The 22,272-nt window shown below is 41.9% G+C and overlaps 1 protein-coding gene across 1 annotated transcript in view; it reads right to left on the bottom strand.

The window, feature by feature from the left end:
• LOC132912618 (protein jagged-1) overlaps window positions 1–20,079 on the bottom strand; it is a 56,451-nt gene extending 36,372 nt beyond the window's left edge. The window contains exon 1 of the mRNA XM_060970185.1: window positions 18,836–20,079. Within this exon, the coding sequence (XP_060826168.1) occupies window positions 18,836–18,883 (48 nt within the window). The 5' untranslated portion in view covers window positions 18,884–20,079. The remainder of the gene's footprint in view (window positions 1–18,835) is intronic.
• Window positions 20,080–22,272: the final 2,193 nt, after the last annotated feature.

Genomic DNA, 22,272 nt, shown 5'->3' with positions numbered 1-22,272 from the left:
AACTGATGATCCATTAATTTTCAGAATTATGAGGATAAAGAAAAGATCAAGAGTGTGTAGTATTATAATGGAAGTGATAATAATGTATCAGTAAAAAGACAAGTACAATGAGAAATTCTGTTTAATATTTGGAACGCCTGATGCAAAAAGCTACTGTTCAACTAATTTACATAGGATACTCCACATATATTTCATAATATTTGTCAAATTAGACTCTCGTATTTATTATATTCCATAATCCAGAGTTATACAATAGACGTTTCACTTACCAAGCAGTTTGTTCAACCAACCTATAAACCTAAACTTTCCTGCCAGATAATAATCTACATCGAAGTTCGTCGAGTTATCAAGTTCAACATCAAGATCCTCAAACTAAACTCTCTCTCTCTCTCTCTCTCTCTCTCTCTCTCTCTCTCTCTCTCTCTCGAATCTTCTTATTAACAAACATATTTTTTCCATACATATTTTCCCACATACACAACCAGCTTGCACAACACTGGTACACCCCGTACGCGATTCTGAAAAGATCTAACCGAGCTAAACGTCGATAATATGCAGCCTGCCGGCAATATCCGTTAACGGCGACGAGAGTCTTTCTCCTCGAGGGGAATATATCAATCGAGCGTGGAAACGGCGAGTATGTCGTGGCCGTAAAACGAGCAGCGTGCGTTTGCTCGAGCGGTTGGTATAAGTTGGTACCGCGGGCGATCGTCGTCGTCGCGTTTACGACGCTTGGACCTTCACTTGGTCCAAGAAGCGGTGTGTTTCCGCCCTGTTCCGTGGCTGTGTTTGACCAGCCCGGCAGTGTAACGACCGTTCCTCTTCTCTGTCGTTTTATTAGCCGTGTATACTTATTCTGGAGGCACTCGCCTCTGGAGTAACCCGTTGCCTCCGAAAGCAGCTGAAAACCGTGAACGACTGTGACCAGGGTACAAGGGAGATTGCGTTTGCGTGGCCAAAGTTTGCACAGTCCGCTCACGTGCCGACGTGAAATTGCTCGGAGCCGCGGAGATGGCTTTCAGGCCGCCGACACGGAAGAACATGGCCTTCTTCAAAACTGGCATCGGCCAGTACGTTCGATGATACGTATACGGATGGGTATCGTCGTGGATACGAGGCTGGAATTCTTAACAGCCGATCGCTGTGCCACAACGCTACTCTTTCTCACGCGGCCGAACCGGTGAACTATGCGCGCCAACGCGTGATCTGATTCTCTTATGTCGGATTAATTGGGACGATTAGACGTCCCGTAAGAAATTTGTGGTTTCTTTTAAAATTTGCTCTTGTATTTCAGCACGCGTTTGACTGTGTTCCTAGTTGTATATAATTAGTCGTGTTTAAGCTAGGTCGTCAAGGAGTCATACGATGTTTCATTGTTGGACTGTATATATTAATATACTTAATCTGACGCTGAAGTTTCTCGGATTTTTTGAAAGTCTAAAATAACCTTCCGTTTAACTCAAATAAATTCGTCGTAAATAAAACGTGTCCAACAATGCGCGATCGATTAAGCTTACACTTATCAATGTGCGAGAGAAAAGATCTTCAACAGATGAATATCAACAGTCAAACAGTATTACGACCTTAAGGAAAATTTTTATTAAAATCGAGAATTGTCTAGGCTGCAAAGAAATGTTTAAAATCTCTGTACGGAAAGATTTACTGTAGTTTAAGGATCTTTATGACTGGAATTTATGCAAAGAATAAAGCCTGGCATAAAAACGACATTTGTGTCTCTGGATGGTGCTCGAGCATCGTGAAGAGGCTCGATCCGTTGTTTTCCCACAAGGTCGGGCTCCACCCAGGGATAATTGAAGTCTCTCAGAGCTGTCGAGAGGTGTAATAAAGGTGGACACCTCGTATTAACGTCCACTTCCCATCGTGCTCCGCGCCTCTCGGCCACAGAACAATCACTTTGCCCGTGGTGCTCGCTTTCACGGTTATTAGGTCAATTGTGCGAAAGCTCATCTTTCACTGGGTACCTCCTTCGTGAAGTCGATTGTTCTTTCGGTAACATTGTTTCCTCCCGACCGTGTTCTATAATCCTATTCTTCGAATCTTGTATGCGTAACTCCGCTTGACGATCAATTTTTACTTTCGATGCAGATGAGTGCAATATTTTCTTGTATATTTTCGTAATATTATAAAATTGTTTCACGTACTAAATACATATGGGTATCACAAAATGTATGTTTTATTATAAAACAAAGTAACGTAAGTATCGTTGCGATAAAATAACGCTTATGGTCAGATATGTGACAACCGTGTAAGCGTAAGTATAAGAAAAAGGATTTGGAATTTAAGAGTAGATATTTAAATATAGAAAAAATCCTAATAAATAAGAGTTAATAAAAGTTAATATTTTCAATGTTATACGAAACATTTCGCTTCCAATCACGTGTCAATTTGCATCCATCGCGAGCACTCTATAAATCGTCATAAATACACGAGAATCTGAGTATGTTCACTTGTATGCATTCCCCTCTATTTAATTCTATTCTATGCGTTCTCTACATAATGTACATATTAGTAAAACAAAGTTCGCTATGGTATATCGAGTGTCATTGGATTCGAATTGCTTATGAAATATTTGCTAATACGATAAAACATTCTGATAATGTACTCCTTCCCATAATACGCATGTCACAATGAAAGATATGTTCACTCAATTCTATTGATCGTTCCTGGTAACGTTTCGCAGTTATGAAAGATTAATCCGCTTAGGAGGACGTTTAGTAACTGTCAAGCCGTTTGTCGGAAGTCCAGCGAAGTCATACAGCGGTCGATGCAATGAGCCAAGTCTTGTCTACGATTTTTCGCGTCCGATTCGTGCGAATACATGCACGATCATGGCAGTAGTACCGTAATATAAACAGGCATTAACGCAGCAACCGGTTAAATGCGTAAGAAAACGATGCACAGAGTCGACGCTGCATCAGTCATTAAAGTGTCAACTACCTCCAGCTGCTACTTAAAACCTTCCACTTCGTCAGGGCATCGTCTGTCTTTCGAATGACTGAAATTACCGTGCTTTTTCGAAGTTCCCTCCGCGAGTTACTCTTTCTTGTTACATTGTCAGACACGTTATTGCTACGGTCTCCTAAAAGACTTTCTAGATGAAGATGTATTTAAGATGACCTCTATTTGAAAGGCTTATGACTTTGGAATTGGAATTCAATGAATCTTTAGTAAAATTGGAAAAAGTTAGAAATTTATAACGTCTATCAAAACCTAACAGTAAATATACTATCACGTACTGTTACTAATACACATATACTAGTCAAATTGTACTGTAATTTTTACTATAAGAGACTTGAATAATATATATATAATAATTATTATTATATATATATAAATTCTTAATTTGTAAAACTATATTCTTCATTATTTTACGCTACTTCTTTTAATTATCACGTAACTTATGTTTCAATATAGAAATTAAACAAATCCTGTAGATCTTTAGTGTTTACTATAAAGCAATCAATTCTGAATTTATAAGATATACTCTTCAATATTTTACATTTCACGCTTTCTTTACCTGCCACGTAGTTTATAACATAACAAAGAAATGTAAAGTCTTACAAAACTCTAACGTTACAAAATTCATTCTGATAGTGTGAGTCTGTAGGTCTGTTACGTTACACGCCATTCCCTTAGCCTATATCGTATCCTAACAATATCAAAAATATTTATCCACGATATGATCCACGGAATGATTACCATTACATTCTTCATATTTTTTAAATAGAATTTCTCAAAGAGATTAAAAATTTGAGCAACGAAGCTTATACTTTGTCCAATGCTGAAAACATCGTCATGTCGGTGGACCACCAAGGATCTGCGTAAAAAAGCGATCGGTCGCTGACACAGGAAAACAAAGGAGCGGCGTTTTGTCACCAGATTGATTTCTGGACACCTGGTACACGAGAGTAGAGGGTTTTACGCGCGTTTTAGGGCTCCTTTCTGAGAGCATTACCGTGGCCGTCGACGCGTATACACCTCTACTCGTGACTTGTTACGAGTTTGCCGGGCCTCTCGACGTGCACGACGAGGATGAGTCGTTTCTCTCTGCCGTCCGTGTGCCGATTCGCAGGAGAATAGCCTTTCCTTTCCGCATAGCCAAGGTGCAGCGAGCCATACCTCGCTTCGGCTCTTAGTCTTCTGCGCGTCGAACATCGCGGGAGTTAATACGAATAACTCATTCGACCGAAAAAACGGCCACGGAACGCATACTGAGAAACGATCCTACCGTATCCTTGCCGCCGGTTCTCATGGAATTTTCTACGCCTGTCCTGAAGGATATCGACGGAAGTCGGTACTGTTTCCGAGCTTCCTTTCTTTGATCCCATATTCACAGTTCTTGTGTCTACTAATAAATTTTAATAATAATTTATTTGATTTTGACAAAACGCGAACCGATTATAATTTTTTCAACTGCTTCCTCATCTGATCTTCTAACTCGTCCTTCCATATTTTATTCGTATCCTTAACGTAGTTGTTATATACTAAGAGTGTACGTTGGAAGTTCTTCCTATTCCAATGCTACGTCTTCCTTGTATTAGGTTGTCCAAAATACTTCTTTCGTTTTATAAGGAAATAATAGACGTACAATGTTTTTTGTTTTATATTAGTTTATTGAATTATGCACGAACATAATAATAGAGATAGAACGAAATGGACCATACCTAATTCAATAAAATAATATAAAACAGAAATTGTTGTTCATCTATTATCACCTTATGAAATGAAAGAAACTTTCCGGACAACCGGAATAATAGTTTTATCTTGATTTGTTGTTCAGTTCAAAAAATTAGATATTAAATAGTCAGCTGCCGGTAGTGTTTGGATAATTGGATTTAAAGTGGGATTAGTCAGAGTGGATATACGAATTCATAGTTTCTTTTCATCCTCCTTTATATGCTAATGCATTCATGCGAAAAGACATTGATTGATAGGAAGAGCGACATTTTCTTAATTAAACATTTTACTCACATTCTGTGTTTAATGTTCCGTATTTAACATTTAATCTCTAGCTATCTGGGTTACAGGTGGTTTCGACATAATCTCGAGGAAATCTTAAAAATCTTAAAAATTTCCAATGCTCGACGTAATTTGCAATACAAAGAAAGTTCGAATGCACACCTCTCATTTAGATCTTGAATTATTTTTATGTGATCAGCGCGTAGTAAATCAACCTGATCAATCTTTCCTATGAAAATGTAATTAAAACGATTCGATGCTAACAAAATTACCAAACATCCTACCAATCCAAAGATACTATCAGAAATATTCCAATTTTATATCGGAAAGAATTAATTTAGCAATTATCCTAACTCTTAACTGTCTGGTGATTGATCGAAGAAGTAGCAAAGAGGCTAGAATAATCTATTCCATGGACTTCGGGAAGATATTAAATGGCTGTGTTCTTCCTAGAAATAATTGAGCACTCGAGTTGGAACAAGAAGGAGGTCGAAGAGGAGGATCATCGAACGAAACAGGTTGTAAGTGACTCATGGGAATGGATTATCGATAAAACCGTATTCCTCTTTCGCTGTTGGCGGAGTGCTCCTCAATCAGACGCCTTAATAACAGCATGACTCTCGAAAACGCGGCGATCATCGTCGATAATCGAGAGTAAATGGTGCACGGGGACGTTCGTTTAAGCGGGTTAATTGTTATCAGCAATCTCATTAGCGCGTATAAAGTTGGGGGCGGGGTAACGTTTATACGGAATACGTATAATTATGTAAATGCCTAATTAGAACTGGATGCAATTATGTAAAAGCAAGTGTGTGTTTAATATCTTAATTGAAAAGCAGCTAACCGGCCAAGCTCGTTATGGGGATGGATCAATGAAAGTATCATTATCCTTGTTCGTGCATGCTAATTAGCGAGTTCCAGTTTCGTTTCTGATACTTTAAGATTAGATGTACGTACATAGAAGTATACAAATCAAGCGGCGACGGTGAGTAAATCTACGCTTTGGAAATCCAGGAAATTCGAGAACGAGGAAATGAATGCTGGACGTGATTGAAGCGGAGGAAATTACGTATTCGAACCGGGAAGTTTCAGTTCAAAAACTATGCCTCTTTCATTTATTTAACTTATTTTTGGAATACTTGTGAGAATAAAATTCGCTTCACTAAAGTTATCTGATTCGAGAACTTGAAATCAATAATGTGAACCCGTTATTTTACTGGTCTTGATATATTCTTTCAGTTTGAAGTTGAATATTTCTCAACTATTTACTGATTTGGAAGAAATGACGAATGCTATCCAACGAAATGATGATTCCACTTTTGCACTTGTAAACCCTTGAACCAATCTGAGTTTGGCTTTTTATATGTTTTATGGATATCCTCAAATACTTCTTCTTTTCCTTTCTTTCTTCCAACTGATTTATATCTACAAGTTGACGCTTGTCTTCTGCTTGTTTCGAACAAGTCATTAAGAAGATTTTTTGAAGAAGTCAGATGCAACATGTTCAACATGATGACTTCCAGTGAGCTGGGTATTATTTACCCCTTTACGAATTGATATGTATTTTAATGCTGTTTTTATACCAACGAGCAAAAAGAATTTGCATCGTTCTAAGATGTTTCAAGTACAACTCCACCAAGAATTCATACACACCAATTAGAATTCTTATCTCGTTCAAACTCGAGATATCCTTTGAATCCGGCTAACCCGATCAATCTACTTCCTCTGCGCATCCAAACCTAATCAACCAGCTGATCACCTAACGAACTTCCTCCGTAACAATGCATACAGTGGATCAATCGTCCCATCTTCGACGACCATCGTGATCCTCGTTCTTCCCAATACGATGCAGAGAAAAAGAAAGAAAAGAAAGAGAGAAGGGAAGAGGGCCAGTTGCTCACGCGACCTAAGTCGAACCGGAAAAGGAACAAAACTTCAAAGTCTGCGGAGGGTGCACGCTGCGCTGGTTGCGCGATGGGTACACGATGGGTGCCTCTACGGGCTCTATGGCTCGGGAACGGCAACAACAACAACTGACGCGAATTCGATTTCGAAAATCGTCCGGGCCCTTTCATTTTATCTTTGAGCTCCTAAGTCGTAGGTAGTAATTACCGGTGGCCGCTACCTGCCCCGCCGAAATAGACTCGGACGGAGCACCATTTAATTTTACACCGTAGCACGGACGAATCGTTGCTCCGTGAAACACGTTGCTCGAATCCTTCGTCCATGTATTCGCGTATATACGTGCGCGTGTGTATGTTTCAACGACCATATATCTCTCTGTTTTCGCGGAGAGGTCTATACTTAATATCGCTACCCACTCGATCTCATCCGCAGCCGGCTCGATCAGCCACAAATTACCAAAATAATTAAAAACTGTTAGCTCGCGTGGGAAGTCCTCCCGGGCTGTTCCGTTCTTCGACTACCGATCATCGAGCAAGGACGATTTTAATCGGTCCGCTCTTTCAACCCGCCAGTAGGTGGAGAGAATAGAATAAATTAATCCGGTCGTTTCTTTTCGTTCGTTCCTCCTTTCTCGTTTTCGAGTGAAAGTTCGTATGGTGGATAGGGAGCAGAAGCTGACGGAGGCGTTGTTTCGACGACGTTGATCGAGTGTATTGATCGTTTCACGCCTTCTCTCGCTCTTATAGAATACCACTGCTTCTCGCGAAAAATTTATACTGTAATTCGTGATAGGAACGTGATTTGGCGCAATCGAGTTCGGGTTAATAGAGTACTGTGTCTATAGAATGACTAATTACGTTTTCGACACGGCAAAATCTTCGAAGTTAGCGAAGATTGTAATTAGTTTGAGCAATAAACTCTGTGCTCTGTGCTTTCAGTGAAATGCTGGCATGTAATGCGCGCCATTTTCTAAGAATACCAAATACATCGAATATCGAACAGAATGCTAGCGAAATAGATATTTAATGAGTAAACTCTTGGAAGATCAAATATTCTAAGTTTTAAATATTTACAAAATGTCCGAAATTCTTCAAAGGTACCACTACGTGCAACGTTAAAAATCCATCAAATCCAAAGGATATCTTTAGAAAATCCTTGGAAGATTCTCCAAAAATTTCTCACAAAACACACCGGCCAACGTCTTACCCTCTACGGAGGGATTTTTTCTGTTTACCAAATTACCCAGCAGGAATTTCTTCTGTGTACACAGGGCAACCCGACGCAATTTTCTGAACGGTCGTCTCCAGACGCACAGCAGAGCCGGAGGACGCCGACGGATGAAATTTTTACCGGGTCGATCGGCATTTTCTCAGGCGATTTAAGAAGTAATCGTTGCGTGGGTGTATCGTGTTCCCCGTGGGAAGAGCCATGGGAACTTGTCGCCGCTACTAAAAACGGCAGGCTGTTATCGATGAGCTTTTGTTGGCCCGGTCAAGGGTGGATGAAACACGATCGGCGAGTAAGCCCGGCGTACGGAGGGGAGAGGATCATCCAGTTTCTTCAACCTGATCCGTCTACCTGGCGGGAATCGAACGTTCGAAACAAGAAGAACAGGTGTGAGTCAAGACACTCGAAGGACTAGAGGCATCCGACGTCGATGCAGACGTTAGTCTCGCTCTATTAACTAATACCCTTGGTATCCCAAACTTCGTGCCACGCAGAGGTCTCAATAACAACCTGTTTCCCTCGTTGCTCGCCGGCTGCTGTCTTTCGTTGAGCTTCGGTTCTGCTGGAGATGAATGATGCGACGTTGTTGTGATTTTTCAATGCCGATGTTGTGATCTGCACGCTTTGGTTCGTTTGAAAATTTGATATATAGACGACGACGCGTTATGATTTTGTAACGGTGATGTTATACGATTCACAGATTTATATTTTTAATGATTCGACTGTGAATTTTTATGAGTTTATGGCAAATCTGAAGGTGTAAAATACACAGAACGTATCATTCTTTGTACGGGTTTCGTTTTTGTTAATTATAATATGCTTATCGAGGTATGAATTTCTATAATTATACGCAATTCAATGATCGTGTAATACATGTAAATTTGAGGTTTCGATATTGCGAATATAAAGGTGTCGAATCGTATAACTATATCAGTGTAAATTATTTTATTTCCTTGTACTAACGAAATCGTACAACTGTGTGCACTGTATTATTAAAAAATTTAGAATTGTTGAATGTACAACTTACCGGTACAAAATTACACCGTTAATTTTCATTAGGTTCTATATTTCTAATAACGGTATCGCGTACTTTGTATTGTATTCTTAGGAAACTGCATTATTGTCAAAAAGTACAGAGTCACCACTAGGAAATCGCAACGCTATGGCATCGTTGTGCCTTATATACACAGTATGTATTTCTAATAACGGGATCGTGCTTCGCGTACATCGCGATTAGAAATATAAACTTGCCAACGTCACATACGACATCATTATTGCAAAGTCACAACAACAGCACGTTTTATTATTCGTTTGTATCGAGTCCAAAATGCAACGATTAAACGGTTCCAATATCAACATTTAATGACAATTTCAATTGTATTTAAATTGTATTTATTGGAAGAGTAAAAAATGTCACTACTACGAATATTAATCGACTATGAATTTATAGCAGAGTTCGAAAAAGTAATTTGATTTTGGATCGATTTTCAGTTAGTTTCTACTGATTTAATCAAATTACTAAATTACTGTCTCGTCAATTGATATCTCCAAATGATAACTATCATCTTCGCAAAATTTTCGTTCAATTGGATCCAATCGATTAAAGTTAATCATGCGACGAAGTAACGAGGATCAAAGTGTCGCAACACTGACAGTGATCAATGCTTCGTAATCAGGTGCAAATTTCGCGTGCAATTTCCTGTCGTTTCTTAGCCTCGTTTTTTCGGCACGCTCAATGGCGAAGACGCGTTGGGACGCGTAAAACAATCGATCGTGTCGCCCAGGGCGTAAAGAGGGCTGTTCGTCGAAAAAGACGCGGCGCGCCAAGTCTCTAATCAAGCGACCATAGATCGTTCGGTCGATCATCGACGATTACACGTTGCGTAAGCACGCGTGACAGTGGCTGGTTGTGTACGCTATACGACGTTGGCGAATCGAACGGTGTGACAATAAATTAAATGGATATACGGGCTCGTTGATGGGTGTCAAGCGTTAAGGCGTACACTTAGTCACGATCGACGATGGTCGTGCACGGTGAACATGGAAATGAGCGTCGATGATGCTACGAGATATCGAGAGGTTCGAAGAAAAAGTGGCACAGGCGACTAAATTTATAATAACGTAATAAATATATAAATATCAATTTATAAACAGAGATCCTGAGCAAAATTGAAATCGTAATTGGGGAATCTGTATGTTATTAAATATCGAAACATATTATTTAAAAATATTTGAAAATTGATATTTAAACTGAATTTCTATGCGCTTGTGGGAAATTGAAAGATGCAGAGAAATATATGAAATATCTAAAATAACATATTTGTTATAACATTTAATAAGCGAAGGAAACTTTTATTTAGGTACTTCTTTTGTAATTACGTTGATAAAAATATGAATTTAAATATTTGCAATATATTTTATACCTAACAAAATCCTCTAGATAAATACGAATGTCGTGTTTCTTGTATTTATTTCACTTCTAAAAAAATTACACTTGCACGATTTTTCCACTGAATCCTGCAATTTATTGATATTCGATAGCCAGACTTGTGCATGCTTGACACTCTGTCGAAATTTTTAGTATGACATATAATCGACAGGATACGAACGACATTGTTAAAAACAAAGAGAAACTGGAACGCTTCTGACGTTTGGAGACTCTCTGGATCCAAATGGTCTCTTTTGTTCAGGCGTTATTATTCAAGATTTTTGTTCTCGATAAAATGTTTGTAGGAAGTATTTGAGAAAATGGGCATGCTATTCATCGAACGAAAGCTAAAATGTCTCTGGTGAACGAATGACAAGAATCGTGGGCAACAAGAAACGTCACCGGAGCAAGAGCAGGCTTCTTTGTTCAGAGTGCTACCGTGGAAACTGCCTTGGTAATTCGCTGTTTTGTCACTCGTTCCCGTCGACACCCGTGAAATTACCGCGCTTCTGCTCTCAAAGTTGATAAACGACGGCCGAGGTGGAAAGAACAGGCCACGGTGAATGTAACAGCTAGCTAAACATTGTAACTGCGACAGTAGCATTTGTCTTTAATTTGCCTAACATACCGTACCCTTCTCTTTCAATCTTCAATGCGATAAAAAGTTCAGGCGAAGAACTTAACGTTCGACTGTAATTAGTTTCTCTACTGTAGTAGAATAAATATGAATCTGTTACCATTTTGAAAAGAAAGAAAGAAAGTCAAAGAATAAAAATAGGTGTTTCCTTCCTTTTACGTGTCGACAAACAAATTTCTATCTCTCTAAAAATTATCTGTAAAATTTGTTATAATTTGGAAGGAATATATAGAATATCTACAAACTTTCTACTACATCAAAAACAGGAAAAGAAGACTAAAAGATAAAAGAAGGATCTAGAAAGTTTTCTTACGTGTCGACAAATAAAATTCGTGTTCCCCACGAATTGTCTCTGTTTATTCCAAATTACTGCAACAGCCACAAACCTACAATAGCAAAAAAAGAAAAAAGAAGCAAAGAGATTAAAACCTCAGAAAAGGACCAAAAAATTCTTTCTTTTCACGTGTCGACAAACGAACTGCATCCCACCAAAAATTGTCCCTGTTCATCACAAATTGCTCGAAAGCTGCCCCCTTCCTATCCATCCTGTTCCCCGAACTCGTAAAACCCCTGGCTACCTTCCCGTCAGTCTGTTCTCTTTATTCGTTCGGCCACCGCGTCGTGGACGACTGAAGAACAGCCAGGGAAGAAGGACTCGCAGGCACGCACCTGTACGCCACGGTGCACAACAGGGTAGAAACGCACGGGGCTAAGAAGAGAGCACACAGGATCACGGCGTGTAACACCGCCACGAGACGGTATTATCTGTCTATCTGGCCGAGCATCCGGCGAGTCCAGCCTCAGGGCAGATTTTTATAGGAGGTTCGCGTGACCGCCAGCTAAACGCTTCGCTTTAACCCGCCCAGCATTGCCTCGGCAGCGGTTAACCTGTCTCTGTTTCTCCCTGTTTTCACCTTCTTCCCGGTATTACCTCTTCTCGTCACTCTCTTTCTCTTCACACTCGACTTTACTCGACACTACACGACTCGTCGACTCGTATATATCGCTTCTTTTTCCATCTACTCCTCTAGCGTTCGCGTGGGTCAGATTCTCCGCCTCTCGCTTCCTCGCGATCGCTTAACTCGCTCGTCTTTCAGTCACAGAACACGCCTGTCGTTCGATAGTCGACGAGAATAAATTTATCCCCCGCTTAGAGCTGATTTTTTTTTTATATATATTCCACGTGCAACGCGTGTATTTGCATTTTGCTTATCCAGAATAGGGATCGATTCGACGCTTTTCTCAACGGTACTTTCGCGACTCAGCATCCGTGTTACCTATTCGTCCTTGCGTTTCCACCTGTTTCACGTTCTCGCCGCGTTTATCTTTCTCGTCACGCTATTCACCCTTCTTATTTTTCCAATTCACGACCATAGGGTACATGCGTTATCTGGCTGACTGCATCCCGCTGCAACTTCCTGCGAGCAACGAGACGGCGCTCTCGCTCGTTGATAATTGGCCGCGGCGATAGCGGCGCAAGAAGAGGAACAAGAACGCAGCCGGGCGCCCGTACGGCCAGAGGGAACGTGTATGCGTCGGGAGAGAGAGATCGGTTCCCAGGGTAAAAGCGGAAGCGACGCGCTAATGCGCTAAACGGGTCGTCGTCGAACGCCGCGGGGCATACGCGCGTCTTTTTCTCAACCCTTTCGCGTGGGACGGCTCCGATCATCCGCTCGTTGCTTTTGCAACTTCTGGATCTAACAACTTTAATGTGCACTTGCCTTTTTTTCTTTTTTAGAATAGCTCGCTTGTGATTTACGCAGTATTATCTTTTTCTTTTTTTTTTTCTTACAATAGCTTGTTCATATTACGTCCACGTGATTTACGGAGTATTATCTTGGAATATTTCTTTTCTTCGTTGTTTTTCCGTCTGTTTTTTGGATGATTATAGCACACGATAAAGGTGTGTTATTACTGTTATTAATTTCTAGCCGCGGGCTGACGACTCGGTTCTATTTGTTTCGTACGAAGTCGAGAAGTGGATGTTCTTCCAGGAGGCTAGATCCAGGCTATTTGACAGGGTGTTTCGAATGAGCCGAGTACATTAGTTGGACGATGATTAATTGTGTTGCAGGTTTTCCCCCGTTCGGTTTGTTTCGTTTGGGAAAGATCGAGAGACGAGATTTCTCGGACGGTAGTTGAGACGTTAACTTTTGCGTAAAAACCCGTTCGAGGCGCGATTTGCACGCGCTTGCTCCAGCTAATTTTCCCTGACAGGGTTATTGAGTTCACTCGAATGAGTTTCATCCGCTGGCGTTGATTAATTACGGTCCGTGTTTCTTTAGGTTCCTCGGCTTCCTTCGTAACGACTATGAATGTCAATGTTTGCGGAAAAAAATTCCTCCACGTGTACCGTTCGCTCGTGTTATGTACTCAACATGATTGTCAAACACATCAGACGATGCTGTTCCTTATAATGTTTACTAAAAACCGTTCCATTAATGCGTTCCTCCAATTCTACTTTGCTCTACGCACACATTACCTTCTGACTTACAAATGGATTTGAAAACACCAATTTACTCCTACGTGTCTCTAAAATCCACGACCATGATCTAACTTTCAAATTCACCATCCACTTTAGTAAAAAATTTCACCCTCGAAGTCGACAAACGTAGAATAAAAGAAGATACATAACTAACGAGAAAAATAGAAGATCGAAGAGCACGAACCGAATCAAATACACTTAGAAATCACGACATGCAACCCATATATATTCCTCTGTATACCTCTATATATCTCCAAAGTTCAAGATCGAGATCATCTCTTAAATCTACCATCGATTCTAAGGAAAAACATGTTTATTGAATCTCAACAGGAATAAATGTAAATAAAGAATACAAAATAAAATGGAACAGGATAAAAGATTGTTGAGGTGGAATCGAGTGAAAAAGGTCTTGTGTCTCTCGGTAGCTCTTGCCAAAGTATCGATATATCACACAAAGCAAGGTGAAAAGTGGTCGTGACCGTCGTGATTTTCCTCACGATGGAATTTGACGAAACGACTCGATGGAATTCGACGCTCGTCGACGAACGTCGGCCAGCCCATTAAGCTCGAAATTGCACGGGATGCTTGTAGCAATTATCGTAAACCCCCGTTATGGAGGTTGGTACGAGAGATCGATCTGTGTCTGGACGTGGAATCGCGCACGCGAAATCCGACTCACTCGTACACGGCGGGGATTTTTCTCGGACCGACTCGATTATAATTCATCGTCTCCACCGTCGGCGCGTCTTAATTATCCGGCTTGGACGTGCTCGAAGGATGGATCGAGAGTCGGCTCTCTGGAAGAAAAAGCACACAGGAGAGAGCTGGCTTGAGATCGGTCACGCCTGTGCACAGTCCTCCGCAGACGAACGATCCCCTCCGACTCGTGGTGCATGAATTCCTAAATGTATTTTTCCAGTCCTGGCTATGTGTAAGATTGCAGATTCCCTTGGATACTCGAGGATTTTTTGAGCTTGTCATTAATCGGTAAGAATGAACAGAAGAAGTCTTCACGAGCGGATTATTTTGCCTAGAAGATGAACTAATAATCATCATTGTAGGTGAATTTTTTTTCTTTACAAGTTTCAATTTCAATTCTCGGGACATGGAGAATTTTTAAAGCTTCTAATTGTTCTTAGAGAACATTTCTTGAGAAATTATATACGTACACATATACATTGTAATAATAAATACATGTTAAAGCAAATTCCATTAAAAAGAATTGAAATTCTAACCCGTATTCTACGATTACCCTTCACCCTCTAAATTCAACCTTCCGCCAGCAAATTTTCCGTCCCCCAAACAAATAATTGGCAAATAATTACATACGTGAGGCAAAATCCCCATTTCATAAGAAATATCATAAAGATAATGAACACATATAGTGTTCCCTCTATATGTTTACACCTTTTGTTCCATCAAGTCTACCGTGATATTAAACGTTAGAAATGATCCGTGGTCGAAAAGTGACAGGGCGTTCTTCATGGGGACTAAGGTATCGGTTTCTTGGAATACTTTCGGCGAAGTTTTTTCGGATGGCAGCCACCGTGCGTTATAACGGTAATTCCAGCTCGGACTGTAATTGAAAGAGAGCAGCAAAGGCGCTTAATTGCGCTAGGTTGAAATCATCGAGGGAACGACGCGGCCAGGCTCCAGCTTCCCGCGCACCACTTCTTCGAAAGTCATTTGGTAAGGGCCTCCCCCTCCATAACTCGTGGCCATTGTGTCCAACTCTTCGCTCTCGAGCTCCAATTACCCTCAAGTTCGGGGTTGCTTCGCTTCGAACGTCTCGAGTTGTACGGAGGCTGTGTTTAGCCGTCAACGAGATTGCGCTTCGCGAGCCTCTTTGGCAGCTTCTGTTGCGGATGCTTTTCGTGAACGAGACTTTTCGAGATCTGGCAATCGTTTGGCTATCCATGTTTTCAGTCAAGTGGTACCAAGTCAAGTGTTTAATTTATTGGCTTGTTGTTTATGCAGTTTGGATCGAGTAGAAAGAGCTTCGCTAAGTGATCTATTTGGAGTATACATATGCCACATTTTCAGAGAATTCCGAAGAATTTATGGATCGTCCTTAACTTGTTTATAGGGCTTGCATTGAGTACAAAAAATCTTGTTAGACCTCGTGATGCATCTCGAATATATATGATTTTTTTCGGGAAGTACTGAAGAATAATTCATGGTTTGTCTTTAACTTGTTATTTATGGAGCCTGCAGTATGAAGAGTTTTCTCGGATCCTGTGACGTGAATAGTAATTGAAAGATTATTCTATATATCGCGCAAACAGCTCTACGATATAATGGAATAATATGTTTCGTGAAATCGTGGAGAACAATTGGTCAAGTTTGTCTTTAACGATAGTTAATATGAAACTTTTGGTTCTTCAGCTACCGTCTTTACATCACAAGGGACGATGAAAATATCTAACAGAATTTTCGCCAATAATAAAAAAGTATTTAAAATAGAAGTTGATTATCATCTACTAAAACATTTATTGAACCGTCTTAACATAACATAATACATCCTGACCTGATACCAATGGTTTAGAATTCGATAAAAAATTCTATCATCAACAGCTTCGATAATTCGAATAACTCTGCCAACATTTCAATCGATGAACGATATCATCCCTTCTCAGCTGGAGAAGCCGCGCGTTCTCGGCGGAGGAGGCACGCCGTGTCCCGGCCACACTTCCTGAACACACAACGCGTGCACGAGAGCGTGTAATAACCGCGCAGGAAGATACAAATAAGACGGTCCCATTACACTGATGTAACGTGTTATACATTTTTCGACGGGACATCGCGGCGCGGACAATAGCACGATACACGGAGCCGGCTCTGCAATAATGCCAACGCGTCGAGCAAAGAGACGACAAAGATACCGAGGCGAAGCCAGATGATAAGTGTGGGTGACGAGGCAACATCGGTGGTAAAAAAGGCCGCGGTTACACCGTAACTATGTATACGCTTGATGAGAACGAGCAGAAGGATACGGCGCGTGTTCTCCTATTCTCGTGCAATGACACACGACCGGGAAGAAACCAGCAGAGAGAAGAGACAGTGGAAAGGCCGGGGAAAACTTCGAGCGGAACAAGAACCGCGTTTTGACGCACGGTCTTCAAGAATAGCCGTGTGACTGAGAAAAAGCCATGATTTTGATCATTTTCTATTATTTAAATTTCTATGTTCTTTGGGATTCTTAATTAGTATGTTATTTGGCTGTGAAAATGGTTAAAGTAGGGTAATGTTTACATAGAAGTCAGGAATCTTCGTCGTCTCAAAGAATATTATTTAGTGGCTGTGTTTTGTAGTTTCGGTCGTGTAGTGACGTTATATTTTCTTACAAAAGGTAATATTTAAAATGAATTGTTATATCTATTACAGATACTATATTCGAAGACAGTTCTGAATGGTAGACGTACACAAAAGTAGATTTTTAAACGCATTGTATTTTGATTTTTTAAGTAAAACCATCTGGATCGTTACGAAGACGATCATAGCTACGAAGAATCCAGAATTATCTGGTTAGAAGTTTAGTGCTTTTATATAGATTCTCCTGGTTAAGCGTAATTTATGGTGGAAAAACGCGAGCGGAAGAGCCGATCACGTCAACAATGGAACAATTTGGTAACTATGTAGTCCTGGGAAAGCGAGAGTATGTATATTAAATGGTAATGTATGTGGATGTTTTTCGTGGCTTATTGTTATCAGAAATTATTATGAATTTTGAAGAGTATATTGTATGTAGAATATTAATGATACGCGATTGTTTCTACTGAATTACAATTACCAACCGTTAAAAATTTGGAAGAGTATGCGATAGATCGAGGTCACATAAGGACGAGGTATATTCACGAGCTGTGAAACGTAATTTGATAGTAAACAATATAACGCGGAAACTGTCTCGTTAATTGTCGTGTTACGAAATGTATACAAATTTCTTTCTATAAGCTTCATTTATCAAAAATTGTAGCGACTAACAGATTCAATAAAAAGAAAATATGAAAAAGCATTAGAACAACGAAACTGTTGGAGGAAATGGAACAGAAAAGAATACCCGTGGTTATCAGAACGAAGATTGGAAATAAGGGAAAAGGAGTATGGGAAGGAGAGAAGAAACGACGAATAGAATACATATGGTACGTCCAGTCGTCCGACTGTCTTTACGCGTTCATCGAATTAGCGTCTAAGATAAGTTAATAAACCTCGTCCCAATGATTCATCGCCGAGCCGGCCGCTACTTATCTAATCGTTCCACTTTGCGACAGTTTGCGCTTCGTTCACCCTGATGCATGTAATTAATATGTAATCGTTTCTTTTCTTTTTATTTTCCTCTCTCCTTTTTTTGTATCTTACACCGATACATCAAGCTCGATTCATGGCTATGGTTGCCAGTAATTACGGCTTATCTAGCCCCGCGACCTTATCGTTCAGCATCGGCGAGTAATTGCCCCGTCTCCCGTGGTTTGATTATCGGGTATCCAGTTCGACTTTTTTCCAAATGCGAAGCAATTTGATGGGGAGATTGCATCGGGTGTCTCAAGTATAAGCGCACGCCTTGTCCAACACGTACGACGTGCTGTTTCTCCGGTTTAATAATAACTCTAGACGCTCTGCCTGTATTCTAAATAGTTACAGGTTCTCCATAAATAATCGTACTTAACCCACTCGTTTAACAACCACAAACATCTGTTTATAATATCTATTTTATCTATTAGATACACGATAAATAATCGACTCATATCAGCTCCAAATATTTTGCCGTCATTTCTCTGTCTATCAGATACGTGATAAATGATCGATTTATACGAGCACGTTTGAGTATTGTTCGCAAATAGGATAAATTATGTTTACCTTTTAATGAGATTAATATTCTATTTTTTTCATATACCATAAGGAGAATCAATTTCTTTTTATAAAAAAAGAAAAAAATACTCGAAGAAACAAATTTGTTCAAATTAAAATCGCTACAAAGTAAATTAATCTCTATAAAGTAGCGAAAAATTTACGAGATTCCCGAGCGAAAGCGATGGAGGCAAGTTTACGAGAAGAACAAGACGGTACTCGTCGGCTCCATTAAACGCCTGACAGGATACATGTCCGTATGAGTCGAATACGGAAGAGAATCCGCGGTCCGTTGTCGCGAATAGGGCAGATAAAGCGTACACGTTACCTGTATGAGGTGGGCAAGGAACAGGACGTAGGCGGCGGCCGCCCTCATGTCTTTCCTCGAGGAATCCCTCGACTACCGCATCACCATTCCCCGTGGGTCACCTGCGTTCTTCTTCAGCCACTCCTAACGATTTGAAATCGAATAGATCTGTCGTTCCTCGTCAGTGCTGCTGAATATATCCGACGTTATTCCACGGATCGATCGGTTCAGAAAACACTGTTCACACCGTACATACGATCGACCGGTTTATAGATCCTGCCGTTCGTCGATCACACTTCACTTCTCCGATACTTATTACTATTACTTCCGGTCCGCGAGCACACACCGAATGAAGAGCCACTGTTGTCGATATATCTCGAATCTCACGGTTCTCCACTTCGTAGATACATCGGTCGTTGTACAAAAAATATGATATTCCCTCGAGACACTTTTCAAACACTCATTCAACACTGTTTTAGGAATTATCGTTTGGAAACTGAAATTTCTTTATGAAAATCCAAAAACACACAAGGTTCGAGGTAATATAGAGTTTCGATTGCGTTTCTCATAGATCTTCTCGGATATCGTTAGACGGAAGAGGTACAAGGATCGCTCGTAGCAAAGAGGACGACTACGCTTTCCAACGAGGACGTGTGGATCCAGGATACGGGACGAGCTCGGAGATGTTTACGTGCACTCTCGCGTCGCGACAGGTACCTTTCCCTCGTACGGTTGCCTTTGATCGTGCGATATCGGTAGGTCGTTACGATCCTCTTCGTTTTCCCTCCTTTCTCTTCTCGTAGCCTTCTTCTTGCTCGGCCGTTTCACCTCGATCGCCGGTAATTAATCGTGTCGAGTCGCGTCGTTGTGTGCACGTGACGTACACTCGACAACACCAGGCGTCTGTTCCTGGATCCTTCACGAATTCACTGCGACCCACTTCCACGACTACACGAATTGTTTTCCAAAAGACGTGCGTGAATAACACGTGATCGAGACGATGCGCTCGCTCCCGTTCCCACCTGTTCTCCGACGCTGTCTAAACCGTTCACGGAGCACGTGCTCACCGATACCGGGAACAATTTACGTGAAATTCAGACTTCGTCTGAACTCGTTGGACGCTGTCCTAATTTCAGATTCGCCTCGCACTTCGACTGAAAATCCACTATACAAGCCAGGTAGTTGGACGTCTTTTTATTATCTAACACACGTAAAGTCGAGCTCGAAGGATAAATCGAATATCAGATTCAATATGATTGTAAATCGTACGGGAATTTGAAGTCCGACGTTAACCTCCGCAACTAATTATTTTTCATGCAATCCATCAACGAAACTTCTATCGAATTCACTGGACTCCACCAAAAACACGCGTTCCAATTATGTTGTGTTTAACATCCACGCTCGAGAACTTGTTCCTCCAAGGGGGATGATTTCGCCCTTAGTTGTCGATGCGGTGTAACCACGCAATGGTCTTGATAAACACGCGCGTCGTCGAACTGTCGCGGTTGTCTCTCGTCGCGAGATATCGGCGTGTCTCTCGACCGAAGGAACAGGTGTGTGGACGGTGGCACACGCGCGCCTACCTTGTGCACGTACGCGCACCTTTCCACGGTTCTGCAGATGTGTAGGTGGGCCAGGCGTGCGTGCACGGCCACGTAAAACGTATCCGTGTAAATATGTATAAGGCTTGGAGTCGCGTGTACGTGTGCCTGTATGCGTGTTACGGCTGTGTCGTGCACGCTGGAGCACGGAAACGCAGCACCTCCGCGGGGTACACGAGACGGTCGCTCCGGGGATACTGAGTCGGAGCCGCAGGCCGGCCTGCGGGCCTCCCCCCTCCCCCTCGCTCCGACCACACTCTCGTTCGCTCTCTCTCCCTACCCTTCGTCTCCGTTGCACTCAAGCCACCTGTCTCCTTCGCTCTTTCTCTTTCTGCCGTGAGAGAGAGAACCCCCTACCCCCGTGAAGCCCCCCTTCCCGCCTCCATTCTCCACCACCTCCACCATCGGGAGCATCGATGACTCCCACCACCATCACCGGAGGGGCCGCTCTTCACCCCGACCCTATGGATACACGATCTATGCATCTCTCTCTCTCTCTCCTCTCTTTCGCGTCGTTGCCTCTCTTTGTACACGCTTTGCGCGCTTGGCCTCTCTCGTATGTCCAGCGCGGCAAGCTCGTCCCGCGCGTTGTATATACGAACCGTCGTGGATACGCTCGCGGTGCACGCACGTACGCTGATCTAGTCTCCCCCCGTCCCTCCCATGGATGCTTGGTGCAACACGTTCGTACGTAAGTATACGATTGTGTAAGGAGAATTGGCCGAGACCACGCTGACTCGTGTATTGGTATTACATAGCGTATGTATGTATGTAAGTGTGTAGACGGCCAGAGACTTTGGATTTCTATCTCTGTCAGGTTAAAAGAGGGATCTCTTCCCTCGCGATACCTTTCTAGAAGGCATTACACGATCGTACACTTGCTGCCCCGGACGGTGGATGCTGGATCCTGGTGCACACGCTGGATACCCGCGACGAACCGCTCGCGTATATCTTAAGATCGGTTTCATCGCGACCGTTCGTAAACGCCGTTTGTGTATTCTCACCTCGTTGAACGCGAGAGGAGATCGAGTTCCCAGCTTGTTCCACGACACGACAACACGAGAAACGTTTACGTACTTTCCATCGAGTTCGACGGCGCGGATTTCGTCGATCGGGAGTCGGATTCCCGTACGATGGAGAATTTCAGTACGGAAGTTTCTGACGATGTCGAGATCGAGTTGTCGAGCAGTTGTTCAGTTTTCGTTCCGTTTTTCTGCCTTCGGGAATTAATGCTGTTTAATGTAAGGTTACGCGACGAGAAGCGTAATGATACGAGGATAAAGGGAGAGAAGGGAAGAGAGGGAAAGAAAAAGGGAGACAAGAGGTCTCGACTGACGAAATTATATATATTCCGGAAGAATGATTTTGGACGATGAATAATGGATGAATAAGTGGCTGTCGCGTGTCCACCGTCATTATATTGCGGATCGGGAGGCACGGTACCGTGGCTCCTCGGCGAGAAATGCCATCGGCGCGGTTCGTCATTGAATTTCTGCCCCCGTATACGATGTTCCGCGTAATTCCCTGTGTCGAGTTATCGCGCGGGCCGAAGGGACGGCCGGTTAAATGGCAATAAATTATCAACGGTAACCGGGCCTCTGGCGAGCTTGAACTCCTTTCTAGTCGTGTCTCGTAGCGCTTGTTGCGCGTTATTCCGCGAAACGGAACATCGCAAAGAAACTTGTAGCGCCTAACGTCGGCCGATTTTCACCGACGCTTTAAATACCTTCTAAATCGATTTACCGTAATGTGTTCCACGTTTACAAGCAGTAATATGGATGATAAAATTAATTTCCCCCTGGTAGAGAACCGCTCGATCGCGTTAGCCTAATTGCGATCAGCCGCGCTCGATCTCGA

The sequence above is a fragment of the Bombus pascuorum genome, chromosome 12, assembly GCF_905332965.1.
Source record: "Bombus pascuorum chromosome 12, iyBomPasc1.1, whole genome shotgun sequence".
Taxonomy (NCBI): Eukaryota; Metazoa; Arthropoda; class Insecta; order Hymenoptera; family Apidae; genus Bombus; species Bombus pascuorum.
Note: the sequence above shows the minus strand (reverse complement) of the source record. Positions and strands in the feature narration are given on the sequence as shown.